Source organism: Papio anubis, chromosome 6 (genome assembly GCF_008728515.1).
Source record: "Papio anubis isolate 15944 chromosome 6, Panubis1.0, whole genome shotgun sequence".
Taxonomy (NCBI): Eukaryota; Metazoa; Chordata; class Mammalia; order Primates; family Cercopithecidae; genus Papio; species Papio anubis.
Genome location: NC_044981.1, coordinates 47829341 through 47846608, shown reverse-complemented (window position 1 = coordinate 47846608; position 17268 = coordinate 47829341). Strand labels below are relative to the sequence as shown.

General features: G+C 35.6%; 1 protein-coding gene across 2 annotated transcripts in view; it reads left to right on the top strand.

Annotated features, from left to right (window-relative positions):
* Positions 1-6: 6 nt before the first annotated feature.
* The window catches only part of MMUT (methylmalonyl-CoA mutase), a 35183-nt gene continuing 17921 nt past the window's right edge, over positions 7-17268 (top strand). Inside the window, exons 1-8 of one of the 2 annotated variants that reach the window (XM_003897709.4) lie at positions 7-227; positions 4090-4513; positions 5533-5900; positions 7352-7509; positions 10422-10593; positions 12535-12783; positions 15309-15420; positions 16429-16544. In XM_003897709.4, the coding sequence (XP_003897758.2) occupies positions 4129-4513; positions 5533-5900; positions 7352-7509; positions 10422-10593; positions 12535-12783; positions 15309-15420; positions 16429-16544 (1560 nt within the window). In that variant the 5' untranslated portion in view covers positions 7-227; positions 4090-4128. The remainder of the gene's footprint in view (positions 228-4089; positions 4514-5532; positions 5901-7351; positions 7510-10421; positions 10594-12534; positions 12784-15308; positions 15421-16428; positions 16545-17268) is intronic. The other variant, XM_009205337.3, reaches the window with a different exon arrangement.

Genomic DNA, 17268 nt, shown 5'->3' with positions numbered 1-17268 from the left:
TAAACGTCATCAGGAACGCGCCCGTGAGAGCGCGATTAGATTGGCTGGAGGGAAGGCGGTGTCGGCCTACGCCCCCAGAGTCATCCGGCTGTCGCTGGCGGTTGCGAGGTTTGTGTGGGCTAGGTGAGGGCGGGGAGGCCTGGCTGTCTGGATCTCTGACAGGTGAGGCGGGGGACGCAGAAGTCCAGCCGCCCTCTCATGCAGCGGAGTCCGAAACAGGCCTACCAGTGAGTAGGACGTACACCTTTCAGATCGCTCCATTCTTCTGGCTCCTGTCCTTCCTCTACCCCTTTATTTTGAACTTTTGTCCTTTCTCTCCCCGTCTGTCCTTTACTTCTGTCTTCTTTACCTTCCTACTGTGACGGGATCCCACTCTCTGCCTTCTCCTTAGGTTTAGATTTTCACTTCGACCAATCTCTCTTTTTGGGCGAGGTCCTTGGCAATTCGGAGGTACTTCTGGAAAGAAGGTGCTTTTAATACTTTAGGGGCCATGTCGTTATCTTCTCTGGCCACCTAAACACCCTGACTGTTCCCGTTGGCGGAGGTCAGTTTTTGTATGGTTCCAAAGGGATGAGCTTGCTCCATGGCTGCCTCCCTTCTAGGTTGTGGGTTATGTTATTGTCAGGGTTTTTCTAAGAGTTTTCGGGACTAAAAGTGATTTTCTGTGTGTAAACAGGATTAAGAGTGTAAACAGGGTTAAGAGTGAGAGGTAGAATAGAAAAGACAGGTCTAGAGTGACATAAAAGTTTAAATTACTAACTCGTTCTCAGTTTTGTCTAGAAAGAAGGTGGTTTTAGGGAAGCTTGAAGCCCTGGATAACGTACGTGTGTAAAGTTTTAAACCACTTGATGATTTTCTCCCAATATAATTTTGTGTTTAATGATGTACTTATGCTATTATCAAATATAATTTTCATGTCCTATGTTTCCATCTCCAAACCCAACTGGTTGAACATCAGAGTATCTTCTTGAACTATTAATGTACAACCACACGTCAGCAGCTAAAGCTTGAAGTTAGTGGTTCAGAATTTTTTTCTCACTGATTTGTTTTTGAGGTGTGGGGGTGGGATTAATCATTCCTCTTTAACTCACGTTAGTTGTCAGTAACATACTTGCTTTGCGTGTTGCTTCTTTGAATGCTCGAGGCCTCTCTTGATGGTCTTCTGAGAAAATTCAGAGTTCGTATTGCCATCCGCAGTAGTTGTGTTTTTATCTAAAAGTGGTATCTGTTTCCAGCGTCCACCAATTCACATGTGATTTTCAAGCAAGACCCTCCACCAGCAAAAAGATTAGGACTTGCTGAAGGCTGAGATGATTGTTAGCATTTTTTAGCAATAAAATATTTTAAAATTAAAGTATGTACAGTATTTTTTTACACATAATGCTATTGCACACTTAATAGGTTACAATACAGTGTAAATACAACTGTTATATACACTTTGAAACCAAAAAATTTGTGTGACAGGCTTTATTAACTTTATTGTGGTGGTCTGGAACCGACCCTGCAATATCTTGGAGGTTATTGTCCCTTATACGGGGCTCTTTCCTATTAGTTGTTCAGATTTGGGAAAGTCCACGTGAAATGAGTGTGATATTTCCTGCCAACAGTTTAGACTCAGGTGGGTTTCAAATTACCTTTTATAGGATTACTATTGAAACGGTTTAGTTGTAGCTTCATTATTTTTCTCACCCACCTTTTAAGCTAGTAAATATAGTGGATGGCTTGCAAAAAGATGGATGACAAGGACCCCATAGATTTAAAGAATAAAAATTGTGCTAGTATTAAAAAATTGAAGGGTTTTTTGTTTGTTTGTTTCTTTTTTCTTCTTCTTTTTTTTTTTTTTTTTTTTTTTTTTTTGAGACAGAGTCTCTCTGTTGCCCAGGTTGGAGTGCAGTGGCACAATCTGTGCTCATTGCAACCTTTGCTTCCCGGGTTCAAGTGATTCTCATGCCTCAGCCTCCTGAGTAGCTGGGAATTACAGGCGTGTGCCACCACGCCTGGCTAATTTTTGTATTTTTAGTAGAGACTGTGTTTCACCATGTTGGCCAGGCTGGTCTTGAACCCCTGACTTCAAGTGATCCACCCGCCTCGGCCTCCTGGAGTGCTGGGATTACAGGCGTGAGCCACCATGCCAGGCCTCTTTTTTGTTGTTTCCATTTAGACTTTGTTCTATGTACTTTTTACATAGTTGAACCTATTGCATTTAAAATTATGTGTCTTGAGTCTTTTACTTACTACTTTTTGAGTTTCTCTTTTTTTGGGAAAATACGCATAACACATTTTTAACTTTGTACTTATACATGTATTTACAGAAACTGCATAAAACATAACTGTATAATTTGATGAATTTCCACAAACAGAATATATCTATGTAAGTGGCAATCAGATCAAGAGCATTACTCCCAAAAGCCCCTCTCTTGCTCCTGTTGTATTCTAGCAACCATAAGTAATCATTCTTCTGACTTCCGACATCAAAGATTAGTTTTGCTAGCTTTCTAAACATATTTTAATAGCTACATGAAATGCTATCATTTTTATATGCTGTAATTAACTTATTCATATGTTATTAGACACGATTTTCCTAAATTTTCTCTATTACAATAAAACTATAGGGAACATCTATGTATTATTACAGAAGCTTTCCCAGGAGTAATGTTCCTCAGTGGAACGGCATAAACATTTCTGAAACATTTCATATATATTGACAATTTACTTTCCAAAGTAGTTAAAATAGTTCATACTCTCACCAGTGGTTTATGGCTCTTGTTTAACGACCCCATAATAAGTGTTGAGTATTTCATTTAAACTTTACTAAACTGATAGGTAAGAAGTGGTATGGAAAATAAAATTTGAAACTCCCTTTATTTGTTGCCGTATGCAGTATAATACACATAGTATAGTGAATATATTAATGTTTGTATCTCAGTATCTTTTTAAATAATAGGCTCTATATGTTTAGGCTGTATGACTCTGACAAGTTTTAGTAATTCAGGTGAACAGTTTACTGCTTTGTGAGGTGGGATTTTGATCAGGCGACTTTATTTCTCTAAGCCTCAGTTTCTACATCTAGAAAATGATGACACTGAACCCAGCAACCTAGTATAAAAGTCTTTGCTAGTTATCAGGAATGTACAGCTCTAATGTTGGAGCAGTTTATAAATTAGCACAGAAGTAGATTACTGAAGAGGCCATTTGGCTCACCTTATGGGTTCTGGGATGAGTTGTGAGCGTATTAGTTAAATGCAAGGACTTTGAAACCAGCTGCATAGGTTCCAGTCAATGCTGGCTCTTCTGTGCCTCAGTTTCTTAATCTGTAAAATGGGGCTAATAATAGTACCTACCTATCAAGGGTATTGCAGAGATTAAAATTGCTACTTTGTGATGTCATTATAGACTTCTGTGTTACTAGCACATAGAAACGCTGCAAGTTGGAGATAATGCCTTAGCTGAATTAGCAAGAGAAGAATATTTTAGGCAGAAGGAAGAGCAAGAGCAAATTCACAAAACTTTGACATATGCGCAGCCAACTGTAGGTAATCCAGTATTTCTAGTGCACAAAATGCATAAAGAGGACAAAGACAGAGGTGGGTCTGAGGGGGAAACAGAGACTGGTTCATGAAGGCCTTGAATACCTGTTTGTCTTATTCACCACTTTTTTCCTCCTTTACCCAACATAATGTCAGTCATAAACTGATATTTAATAAAAGCATTTTGATGTTAATTAGGAGGCTGTAGTATATCTTCCGCATGATACAGAGTCTTTGAAAAATTTCATGGGGAGTGTGACATAGTCATATTTACAATGATGTCATTGTATGGAAGGGATTCATATAGAATGGAATAGAAGGGGGCTAAGACTGGTCAGTAAGACCAGCTAAGAGGCTACTGAGGAAAAAGACTGGAACTAGAAGACTGATAGTAATTGTGGAGAAGAGGGGCCAAAGTTATAAAATATCAGGTGCAGGAAGCAGAAAAGGGGAAGAAATGAAATCAGACTAATACATCTTTCCTTTTTATTCCTTTCTAATCAGTAGCTCCTATTTCCCACCCCTTGTTCTAAATGTTTATACACTATGTTTCTTTTTCTAGGTCAGTTCTTATTTCTGTTGGGTGTTTCCATGCTCCACCATGTTAAGAGCTAAGAATCAGCTTTTTTTACTTTCACCTCATTACCTGAAGCAGGTAAAAGAATCATCAGGCTCCAGGCTCATATGGCAACGACTTCTACACCAGCAACAGCCCCTTCACCCAGAATGGGCTGCCCTGGCTAAAAAGCAGCTGAAAGGCAAAAACCCAGAAGACCTAATATGGCACACCCCGGAAGGGATCTCTATAAAACCCTTGTATTCCAAGAGAGATACTACGGACTTACCTGAAGAACTTCCAGGAGTGAAGCCATTCACACGTGGACCATATCCTACCATGTATACCTTTAGGCCCTGGACCATCCGCCAGTATGCTGGTTTTAGTACTGTGGAAGAGAGCAATAAGTTCTATAAGGACAATATTAAGGGTGAGATTTTAATTGGACATAGTATTTGTGATAAGACATATACCTCCTATATTTTTATTTTTTTGAGGTTAATCTCTGTAAAGATGATATTCACTCCATAATTTTGTAGTTAAAGACTACACTCTGAAAAAAGTAGATTTTTTTAAACTTCTGTGGTCAAAAAGATAAGTGAGTTAGAATAAGGTGCTAAATTTTTGAAAGAAAACAACACTTACATGCACATTATTTAAAAGGAATTAGGTGAGGTGAAATTGCATGAAGAAAAGAAGACATTAGCTTTGCCTTTGAAAAATGTTTAACATTGTTGGGATAGGGATTGGAGAGGAAGATAGTTAAATGATGCCCAAAGAAAGTGTAAATGTGATAACGTGGTACAAACATTCAGTGCAATCTGGCATTCATTCACTGAAAATTATCTTAATTATTATTAATTCTTTCTGAGCTGTAATAAAATCATACTGTTTGAATACTAAACTGGTAGATTTATAAGATTGTACTGCCCATGGAAGGTTGAACTTGTATTTAGTATAGATTATTTTAGTTATTTAAAAATTTTGTACGATTGTCATAATTCTGTTTTCCAGAATATTTTGAATAGCCAAGAATCCTCTTGTGGCAGTATTAGATAAAAGAACAAAAAAGTAAGCAAGCATACAAATGTTAAGTTATTTTTACCATATATGAACAGCCAGATCTTTTCATGAATTTTAGAAATATTTGTATCAAGTACCATATCTTCAGACAGACATGAGATGATTGAGATTTGTTGTTTCTTCCATTCTTTCCTTTAGTGAGGTCCGGAACTAAATTTGTGCATTTTGGCACAAGGGAAACAACTGACTCTCTTAAGAAGTGAAGTATCTTTATTTAAATTGGTTTTGACATGTATGAGCATAAAAATAGTTGTTATAAAAGTATACTGTTATGAGATGAATCAACATTTTTAGTGGTGTTAAAGTAAATCATTTACCTTGATTCCAGACTCTTGAATCTTACATTATTTTTCTATATGTATTTAGCTGGTCAGCAGGGATTATCAGTTGCCTTTGATCTGGCGACACATCGTGGCTATGATTCAGACAACCCTCGAGTTCGTGGTGATGTTGGAATGGCTGGAGTTGCTATTGACACTGTGGAAGATACCAAAATTCTTTTTGATGGAATTCCTTTAGAAAAAATGTCAGTTTCCATGACTATGAATGGAGCAGTTATTCCAGTTCTTGCAAATTTTATAGTAACTGGAGAAGAACAAGGTGTACCTAAAGAGAAACTTACTGGTACCATCCAAAATGATATTCTAAAGGAATTTATGGTTCGAAACACATATATTTTTCCTCCAGAACCATCCATGAAAATTATTGCTGACATCTTTCAATATACGTCAAAGGTATACTTTGTGGTTATTATAGGTTTTTCTATAGTTCCTTGAATGTAGGAATTTTTACACCATGCTAACACCTAATTTTAAAACTGAGTATTATAAATTTGGAATGTTTTATTATTGTTACTTTTTGTTTTTAATGTACTAATTTTATGTTCTGTCATTACTTGTAGGAATCTGGGCAATAGATCTTTACTGTGTTTTCTTTATTCCTAAAATTTAACTCTGATAATTGTTAGATTCAGGGAGGTCTTCTACTTACATTTTTAAATTTTTCTCCGAAATTCAGATGCAGTTGTGAAGTAGACACTGGTATCAGACAAATGGGGATTGGAATATCAGCTTTATTTCTGCTAAAAGCTGAATTGGAAGATATCACTTATCACTCATATCTGCAATCTCAAGGAGGTCCCTAATATTCACCCCTGAATTAGACTCATCTTTCCCAATGAGAATGATGGGAAAAGTCCCTCCATAGGGACACATTTTCCTCCTTCATTTTCCTGTGAACAATTTGTTTATATTTCCACCCATTATTCACACTTTGCTTCTTACTAGCAATGCGCTCCTTCTCTTTACCTATGTTAAAGTCAGACCATTATTTCATGGCACAGGGAAAATCGTCATCAACCCTTTTTATCTCTATCAATCCTTGTAATTACTATTATCTCCAAACTCTAGCAAGCATTGCCTAGCAAGCATTTTATGTTTGGTTAACTCTTGGTAAAGATAGTTTTTCTTGACTCTGCAGGATATGTGTGATATACTCTACCTAACGTGAAATTTTAGGGGAATGGTGGAAATACAGTTTTTGTAGTGACTGTGGTGGAAAGAACCTCTCTGGGATATGCTTAGTATTAAATGTCACAGTAAATCAAACTGGAATCTTTGATTTTTAAAGCCATGCATTTTATCCCATTTTGTTTCAACATATAGTACTAAGAATTAAATCATTTTCTTTTTTTTCCTGCCATGTACTTATTCATGTTTGATGCCTTCATTCAAATTAGAAAATTAATAACTAGTAAATAATAATAAATTTATACATCTTCAGCAGATTAACCCAAAGTTTGGGTCTACAACCTCTTATGAGGTCCAAGTCATTGGTTTGGAATTAAAAATGCCTCATTTAGTTCTCAGACCAAAGGTTACATTCCTAACCTCAGCTAGCTAATTCCACAATTTAAACTTTTAGAAGAATGGTTAGTACAAATTCTTGTCCACCAGAAAAATAAAGTAGGTAGAGTCCTGATGATGGTTCATGGACGAACCATTTCAATTGGAAAGCAAATTAAATGTAACAAATAAGTATTAAATATTTTGTTAACATTATAAACTACCAAGTGTATTTGAGTTTAACGTAATTTTAAAATAATATTTACCCTTAGAAAGTGGATTTAATAGAACCTTTTAATATTTTACTTATTCATTGTTACAATTTTTTTTTTTTTATGTAGCACATGCCAAAATTTAATTCAATTTCAATTAGTGGATACCATATGCAGGAAGCAGGGGCTGATGCCATTCTGGAGCTGGCCTATACTTTAGCAGATGGATTGGAGTACTCTAGAACTGGACTCCAGGCTGGCCTGACAATTGATGAATTTGCACCAAGGTGAGTAAATTAAACCTAGATATTGTTTCAACATTAAGAAATGCATAGGACCATTTTATATATTGATAAAATGGATTTATAAATATAAATATCAGGCTAGATTTAGATTTTCTTATATTTGAGTGATAATGAGAGAAAAAGCCAATATTTCTAATAAAAAATAGAATTAAATTTGGCTGTACTTCTTTGTAAATTCCAGGAATATCTTGTTTCCAACTATTTAGAGAACACAAGTTTCACGTTTTAACAAACATATTAAAATGTAGACATCATGTTTAGGCAGTTTTATTTTTCTCATTTTTCCATTTTAGAATACGGAATTAATCTATTATTTATTTTTTATTTTTTATTTTCCTGTTGCACTAATGTAATGTTTTGGGATCCACTGTGCTGTTGAAACATTTGTTTCACAACAGTTTCTTAATAATGTTGTATGACAAATATGGGAAAACTTAAATGAAGTTTATGAAATATTTAAATTTGGAAGTCGAAAGTCATTCAGTGGTTCAGTCAGTACAGCAATCACTTGCTAAGCTTTGCTGTGCCAAACACTAGCCTATATGCTGACAATACAACATGTAGAAAACATAGCTTCTGCCTTCAGTGTTTATAGACTACTGAAATGCTCCTTTATACCAGGGATTTGTGTACTTATTGTGACAGCAGTTCCCAAAGTGTGGTCTAAGAACAGTTGGGCATTGCTAAGACTCTTTCTGGGGTATTTGAGATAAAAATGGTTTTTATGCTTATATTAGAGCTTTATTTGCCTTTTTCACTTTCATTTTCTCAAGAATTTATAGTGGTGTTTTTCAGAAGCTACACGATAAGTGATATTGCAACAGATTGCAGAAACAGATATGAGACTCCAGCTGTCTTCTCTTAAGCCATACATTGAAGAGATTTGCAAAAATGTAAAACAATGATGCTTTTATTATACATATATTTTAGGAAGCATACTTATTTTTCATAAGAAATGTTACTAATGTTAACATGTTGTGGGTTTATTTTGATTTGATTTGATGATTATTGAGATAGGATCTTGCTCTGTTGCACATGCTGGAGTGCAATGGCATGATCACTGCTCATTGCAGCCTCAGCCTGCCAGGCTCAAGCGTTCCTCCCGCCTCAGGCTCCCAAGTAGCTGTGACTACAGGTGTGTGCCACCATACCTGGCTAATTTTTAAATTTTCTTGTAGAGATGGGGTTTCCCTGTGTTGCCCAGCTGGTCTCAAACTCCTGGGCTCAAGCTATCCTCCTGCCTTGGCCTCCTAAAGTGCTGGGATTCTAGGCAGTAGCCACTGTGCCCTTCCTTATTGTTACTTTTAAGTGAACTAGTAAAGAAAATATTGATAAATATTATACAAATAAAGAAATAAATTCTTTGGAATCTTCAGTAAGTTGTTTTTTTTTTTTTGTTTTGTTCTTTTTTTTGAGACAGAGGCTTGCTCTGTCGCCCAGGCTGGAGTGCAGTGGTGCGATCTCCACTCATTGCAAGCTCTGCCTCCCAGGTTCACGCCATTCTCCTGCCTCAGCCTCCCGTGTAGCTGGGACTACAGGCGCCCGCCACCGCGCCCGGCTAGTTTTTGTATTTTTTTTAGTAGAGACGGGGTTTCACACCATGTTAGCCAAGCTGGTCTCGATCTCCTGACCTCGTGATCCGCCCGTCTCGGCCTCCCAAAGTGCTGGGATTACAGGCGTGAGCCACCGCGCCCAGCTGGAATTGTCAGTAAGTTTTAAGAGTAAAAAGGGAACCTGAGATAAAAATATTTGAAAATTGCTGTGTTAAGAACTTCTTTCAAGGCTGGGTGTGGTGGCTCATGCCTGCAATCCCAGTGCTTCGGATGACCGAGGTGGGCAGATCACATGAAGCCAGGAATTCAAGACCAGTCTAGCCAACATGGCAAAACCTGGTCTCTATTAAAAATACAAAAGTTAGCTGGGCATGGTGGTGCTTGTCTGTAATTCCAGCTACTTGGGAGGGTGAGGCACAAGAATCGCTTGAACCTGGGAAGTGGAGGTTGCAGTGACCTGACAGTGCTTCATTGCACTCCAGCCTGGGCAATAGAACAAGACTCTGTCTCAAAAAATCAACTTCTTCCAAAAATGTATCAGGAGTGGATTTGCCAGCTTTGTGCCTTTAGAGACAGGCAAGTAACCTAAATGTTTAAATCAGCACAGAATATGAGATAAAAGGGAGAGATTAAGGAGAAGTATATGCCTAGACCAAATGCACAATCATTCTTTTAGAAAACACTTTCTGACTATTTAAACAAAGCAGATTTGCTGTTTTATTTCATTCATAAGTGACTCCTATCTTACATATTGAGTATTCCTAAAATACATTTTTTTAAAGAAATTGAATCTTTCTTTAATGAAGGACACAAGAAGAGACGCCCATAAAGAAAACAATCATAGTGGATTAATTCTAATTTGAATTGTACTTTTCCCATATGCATAAATCACTTTGAGAAGAGCTTAGTTACATAATATACATGTATTGATCTTAGGATCTAAATTGTTGTTTGAATGTAAACATGAATCTTGATACCTTTTTTCTTTAGACGAGTTCTAGTTCGTCCCCCTCCAGCTGGAGCGGCAGTAAGCCATCATCCTGCCCACAATGCCCTCCTGCCATTCTCCTGCCTCAGCCTCCCAAGTAGCTGGGACTACAGGCACCTGCCACCGCGCCCGGCTAATTTTTTGTATTTTTAGTAGAGACGGGGTTTCACCATGGTCTCGATCTCCTGACCTTGTGATCCGCCCGCCTCGGCCTCCCAAAGTGCTGGGATTACAGGCGTGAGCCACCGCGCCCGGCCTAGACCTTGATTTTCTAGTGTGTGATGCAATTAGTTTTTTTTCTGTTCTATATTGTTAAGTTTAATTAAATTCTGGACCTAGCATTACTATTTTAGGTTGTCTTTCTTCTGGGGAATTGGAATGAATTTCTATATGGAAATAGCAAAGATGAGAGCTGGTAGAAGACTCTGGGCTCACTTAATAGAGAAAATGTTTCAGCCTAAAAGTTCAAAATCTCTTCTTCTAAGAGCACATTGTCAGACATCCGGATGGTCACTTACTGAGCAGGTGTGTATATAATTCAAAATGTAGAATTTTAATAAAGTCTTTTATATATATATTTTCTGAGCAATATGGCACAAGCAGGAAATAGATTTAAGAAGCTATCTGTTAATATTTGAAATCATAAATATTCTGAAGCATAATGTATACTTAGATTTGTAATTATACATAGTATAATAAATAAATAAATAAAAATTGTCTCCCTCTAGTGGTTAACAATATAAAATCACTTACATCCTAGCTTCCATGTAGTGCTGAAACACTTTTGTAAAAGTAAACAAGGCTGGGTGAGGTGGCTCACACCTGTAATTCCAACAGTTTGGGAGGCCGAGGCAGGTGGATCATCTGAGGTCAGGGGTTCGAAACCAGCCTGGCCAACATGGCAAAACCCCGCCTCTACTAAACATACAAAACTAGCTGGGCATGGTGGTGCATGCCTATAATCCCAGCTACTTGGGAAGCTGAGGCAGGAGAATCACTTGAACCTGGGAGGTGGAGACTGCAGTGAGCCGAGATCACACCACTGCACTTCAGCCTGGGCAACAAGAGCAAAACTACGTGTCACCAAAAAAAAAAAAAAAAGTAAATGGAATTTAATGATGAGGAAGAAGCAAAAGTCATAAGTTAATACTCCCATATATTTGTAAGAGTTATAATTCTTAACATAAAACTGCCTATTTAAAATTGATTGTATATACATACATATTTTATATGTTAAAGTTATATGTTTAAACAAGCATGCAAGCAAACAGACTGTTTAAAGACTATTTTTACTTGGGTAATTTTATTTATTCTCTTAAAAATTGTATAGTTATGGCCTTGTTTTTATACATGTTCTCTTTACATATGAAATTATTTTGATACATTTAAAAATAATTTATATGTACAAAGTTACATTGCTTTTATACATTTAAATGTTGAATAATAACTATTGTGCTCCATATGAAATATAACTTCAGGTTCTTATAAATGGAAAAATAGACCGGGTGCAGTGGCTCACGCCTGTAATCCCAGCACTTTGGGAGGCCAAGGCGGGCGGATCACGAGGTCAGGAGATCAAGACCATCCTGGCTAACATGGTGAAACCCCGTCTCTACTAAAAATACAAAAAAATTAGCCGGGTATGTGGCGGGCGCCTATAGTCCCAGCTGCTTGGGACTGAGGCAGGAGAATGGCATGAACCTGGGAGGTGGAGCTTGCAGTGAGCCGAGATTGTGCCACTTCACTCCAGCCTGGGCGACAGAGCAAGACTCCATCTCAAAAAAAAAATAATAATAAAATAAAATAAAATAAAGTAAATATAAATGAATAAATGGAGAAATAGAGACTTTTAGGGTTGGAAGGAACCTTAATAATCATTTTTATTTTATCTTGCTTATTTTTTCAGCTAAGGAAACTGAAGTTCAGAGAGATCCAATGACTTGCCCAAATCACAATTAGGCATACAATAAACTAGAACTCAAATTTCAGATATCTCAGTTCATTGTTTTATCTGTTTAGTTAACATTTATTCAGTGCCTGTTTTGTACATATCATTGTGGTAGATACTGTGAGGTAGACAAAGTAATTAGGGGAGAGTGAATTATGAAATGAAGGACTATATAGTCTTAAGTAGAAAAAGAATGTGTTCTTGATATACTTATAGAAAAGTATTTAGGCAATATATAAGTAAGCACAACAAACGTTTGATATTTCAGAGGATTATAAGAGGTAATGTTTTAGTGCTTAAGAGAAGATTAAGCACTAAACAGTGACTCTGACTCTTCTAATTCTCTTCTGATTCTGGCTTCTAAACTAATTTGTCTAAATTTATTTGCTATTCTGAAGCCTAATATGGAAATTGACATAGAAAGTATGCAGCAGTTGCTGTTTAATCATTTTGCTGTTTATAGTGACAATATCTATCACTTGTTTCTTTGGGTTTTTGTTTTTTATCAAATATTTTAGGATCCTTACAATAATATTGTCCGTACTGCAATAGAAGCAATGGCAGCAGTATTTGGAGGGACTCAGTCTTTGCACACAAATTCTTTTGATGAAGCTTTGGGTTTGCCAACTGTGAAAAGTGCTCGAATTGCCAGGAACACACAAATTATCATTCAAGAAGAATCTGGAATTCCCAAAGTGGCTGATCCTTGGGGAGGTTCCTACATGATGGAATCTCTCACAAATGATGTTTACGATGCTGCTTTAAAGGTGAGTTTTTCCACTTTGCAACTTTGTTTTCAGAATTTGCAGATTTGTAAAGATTTATAGATTTTAAAACTTATAAGTCAAGATTTATAGATTTTAAATTTATAAATCAAATCACTTACAAATTTATATAATAATTTAAACAATGTTTGCAAAAAAAGAAATTCAGATTTAATTTTATAGTTTTCAAAACTGAATCCATTTAAAAATACATTTGTATTAAAGTATTTTATTAAAAGAATTGAAAAGATAGCTAGTATTAAAAAGCTCATAGAAAGAACAGCAATTTTTGATCTTCCTCTTTTTTTTTCCTGCTTCCTGGAGTAAGATACATACTTCTTTGCTTGTTTTTGTTTTTATCTGCATAGTTTATAATCACATGTATACTGTTTCTTCTAATTTTATCAACTGTAGACATTACACGTGAGACCTTAGACACTATTGCTTTCCTAGTAGAGTAGTTTAGATTTTGGCTGATTCATACCCCTACTTTGCCTCCTCCCTTAGTACCGATATAATTATATCTCAATATAATCTTTTCTGAAATCTTCTAATGTTCTCATTTGATTTAAATTGTCTTTTCTCTATTTCTGCTCACTATTGCTGTTGTTTCACTCCTCTTTGCCATTATAGTAGGAATATATTTTCATTTCTCCTCTGTTGAATTCTGAATCTTGAATCCCATGTCTATCTCTTGGTTATTTGGAAGTACATCTCATAGAAACCTGCTAAAAATGGTGCATGGGAGATAAATTATTTGAAACTTTGCCTGTTTGAGAATGTCTTTATTCTGTTTTTATACTTGATTGATAATCTGACTAAGCTTGACATTATTTCCATTCAGGAAATTCATAAGCAAGTTTATAAGCATTGATCTGTTTTTTATTCTATATTTTTATTCTGGCTTTCAATATTTCTGATCAGAAATTTGATGCCATTCTTATTCAGGATCTTTCTTTTTCAAAGTATTGGGACCTCGTCTTTACTTTTTGTGTTGATGTATAACTTGGTGTATTTTTTCCTACATGGTACTGAACCTTTATTGGGTCTTTTTCATCTCACTTTTTTAAAAAAAATATTTTTATAGCTCTAGGAAATTTTCCTGTATTATTTCTTTGACAGTTTTTTTCTTGCCATTTTCATATGGTTTCTCTTTCTAGAACTCCTAGTCATAAGCTATGGACCTCCTTAAATAATATCCTGATGTTCTTATCTTTTTTTTTTTTTTCTTTTTTGAGACAGAGTCTTGCTCTGTCACCAGGCTAGAGTGCAGTGGCGCGATCTCGGCTTACTGCAACTTCTGACTCCCTAGTTCAAGCGTTTCTCCTGCCTCAGCCTCCCGAGTAGCTGGGATTACAGGTACACCCACCACACCCAGCTAATTTTTGTATTTTTAATAGAGACGGGGGAGTTCACCATGTTGGTCAGGCTGGTCTCAAACTCCTGACCTTGTGATCTGCCCACCTCGGCCTCCCAAAGAGCTGGGATTACAGGCGTGAGCCACTGCTCCCTGCCTGTTCTTATCTTTTCTATAGTATATCTGTTTGCCTTTTTGTTCTGTGTTCTTAAAGATTTGTCAACTTTATGTTTCTACTTATTTTTACATTCATGTATTTTTAATTCGTAGAGCTCATTTTTGTTTTCTAATTTCCCCCTTATAATTAATGTCATCTTCATTTGTTGCATTAGTGCAGAATCCCTTTTTATTCTGAATTCATGATATTTTCTGAAGTTTTCTTTTGCGTCCTGTATTGTCTCTGCTTTCTCTCTGTGCTTTTTGTTATTAGCCTTTAGTTAGGGTACAGGCTTTTATTTTGGTAAGACATCTTACCCTTACTTCTCTCTGTATTTGGTGTTTGATAGTTCATTGCATCTTGAGTTCATTTGCTGTAGACAGTAAACATTGGTTCTCCTGACAGAATGAGAGAGGGGTGGTTGCAGACTCTGAAATTGTCTTCTTCTTTTTAGCTTCTCATTTTACACTTACGTAGAATCCAATTACGTAGAATCTTGAATTCATCACGGAAAAGCGGGTTGAACTTGATCCTTTCTGCTAAGCCATATATCATTCCACTGTCTGCTTTCTGCTTTCATATAGAAGCTATGATTGAAGGTTTAAATATTTCCTGATTTCATTAAAGATGAGGTTACATTGTTTCTCTGCAGCTCAAATAAAAAGTAAATTACATTTTAAAATATATTTTTCTTAGAGACTTTATGTAATTATGAAAACTTTAGGTACCTAAAAATAAAGATTAGAGAATTGATGTGGCTTTAATTTTCTCCCAAGACTGAAGAGGTTTTGTGTTTTTTGGAATATACTTGTTAGTTGTCTTTTCAAGTAACTATAAACACACAAATTCTAATTAATGTCTTTGGTGTTCATTTAATTATGTTCTTATGAAACATTAAAATTTAGTTTATAATTTTATTAATATTAGTAATTATATAACACTCATAACAAATTTGTATAGTTTATACACATTTTTAATATTCTCTTTTAGTTTTGTTAATGTTTTTCTTTTTAGCTCATTAATGAAATTGAAGAAATGGGTGGAATGGCCAAAGCTGTAGCTGAGGGAATACCTAAACTTCGAATTGAAGAATGTGCTGCCCGAAGACAAGCTAGAATAGATTCTGGTAAGATAAAGTGAGAAAGTTCATATATGAAATCCAGCATTTGAAAAGAAATTCATTTCTATTTGAAGATAACATGTATGGTTACTAAAACAAAAATAATGAAAAATGGAACTTCAGTAAATTTTTTCTCATATACTTTATCTATATTTGTATTTTCGCATACATGGATGCACACAGGCAAACATATGTACGTGTGTGTGGATGTCTACCCATTGTATGTATGTACTTGTTTGTGAGTAGATGTCATTAACATTTTGAAGATGACACTGTTGATGATCAGTGTTCTCTGCATTGGAGTATTCATTCATGCAATGAATACTTTTTTAGTTTATTTTGTTTGAGGCACTTGCTATGTCTGGGCATACAACTGTGAACAGGACAGACATGACCTCTATGCACACAAATCTTACATTCTAGTAAAAGAGAGGGAAATGATCAAGCAAATAAAGAATTATAGATCATGATAAGTGCTATGAAGGAAATATGAAGGAGTATAACCAGTGGTAGGGGTTGCGGGAAGTTTTATATAAGAGTAATAATCTGGTAGTTTGAGGTAAAATATATTCTTTATCATGTAAGGAAGTATCTTTGTCATTTTGATTTACTACTTATAGAAGGGTTCTTTTTTGTTTAAAAGTGATTGGCTGAATTCAAAAAAATATTAGAAAAGCTACTGGGTATTCATTCTCTACCTTATAAATCTTAGATGGCAACTTCTCTGATTGTTATTTTGAAGTGATAGAAGATTTATTAGAAACTGTGGGAAAGTATGTATTAATAGTTTGGTAGAATAATGCAAGTCCTTCCTTACAGAGATTCTGACATATACCTCTACTTTCCTCCCACACCCCCTTCTCAGATTGGGATTTGCTGATCTATGTCGAAGGTTCATTAAGACTTAAGAATACTACTTAAAGATATTAAATTTATAAGAAAAATACGTCATACCCAGAGCATTACAATTAGGTAATTATTTGGGAATAAAATTTTTCTTTGGGAAATTACCAGGTTCTGAAGTCATCGTTGGAGTAAATAAGTACCAGTTGGAAAAAGAAGACGCCGTAGAAGTTCTGGCAATTGATAATACTTCAGTGCGAAACAGGCAGATTGAGAAACTGCAGAAGGTATTAATAGCTTTTTTTTTTTTTTTTTTTTTTTTTTTTAGTATTTTCTGTGTTCTGGGCACTGGCTAGGCTCTGAAATTGTTGTGCTTAAATTAATCCTTAAAACAGCATGAGGTGGGTATTAATTTCCATCATTTCAAATGTAAGGGAACTAAAGATAAGGCTTTGAGAAACTTGCTCAGGATAAATAATTAGACAACCCGGACTCAGTCTTAGTCTGTTGACACCAAAAACTTGTTTTAAACCATGATATCTACCTCTGTGAAACTTCTAAGTTGTTATTAAAAGCCACACTACAATAATACCTTCCATAATGTATAGATTAAAACCAAGGCTTAGATAATTATATAACTTACTCAAAGTTAAAAACAGAATAAAGTTTAGAGTTAGTATATGAATTCAGGGCTTCTTATTATGATTTCTTTCACCAGAATGGTAGCATCTGATACTACTGTTAAATAATTACTTGCTTTTTGATTTTTAAAATTCAACTATATTTGGTAATGCTTTAGTAAGGTACAGTATATAATAACCTTTATTTATTTTGATTGAAACTAGAGTACTGTATTCCCTTCTTATTTTGTCACTGAGTTGATCCAAAGCATATGAAATACTAAAAGAGGTAAATCAAATTCATTGTCACTGTTGTAACCTATATATTTTTGTTGTGTGAAGCTACTTTGGCCTCTTAATCTTTGGCATTTGTAATTACTACTGTTTCCAA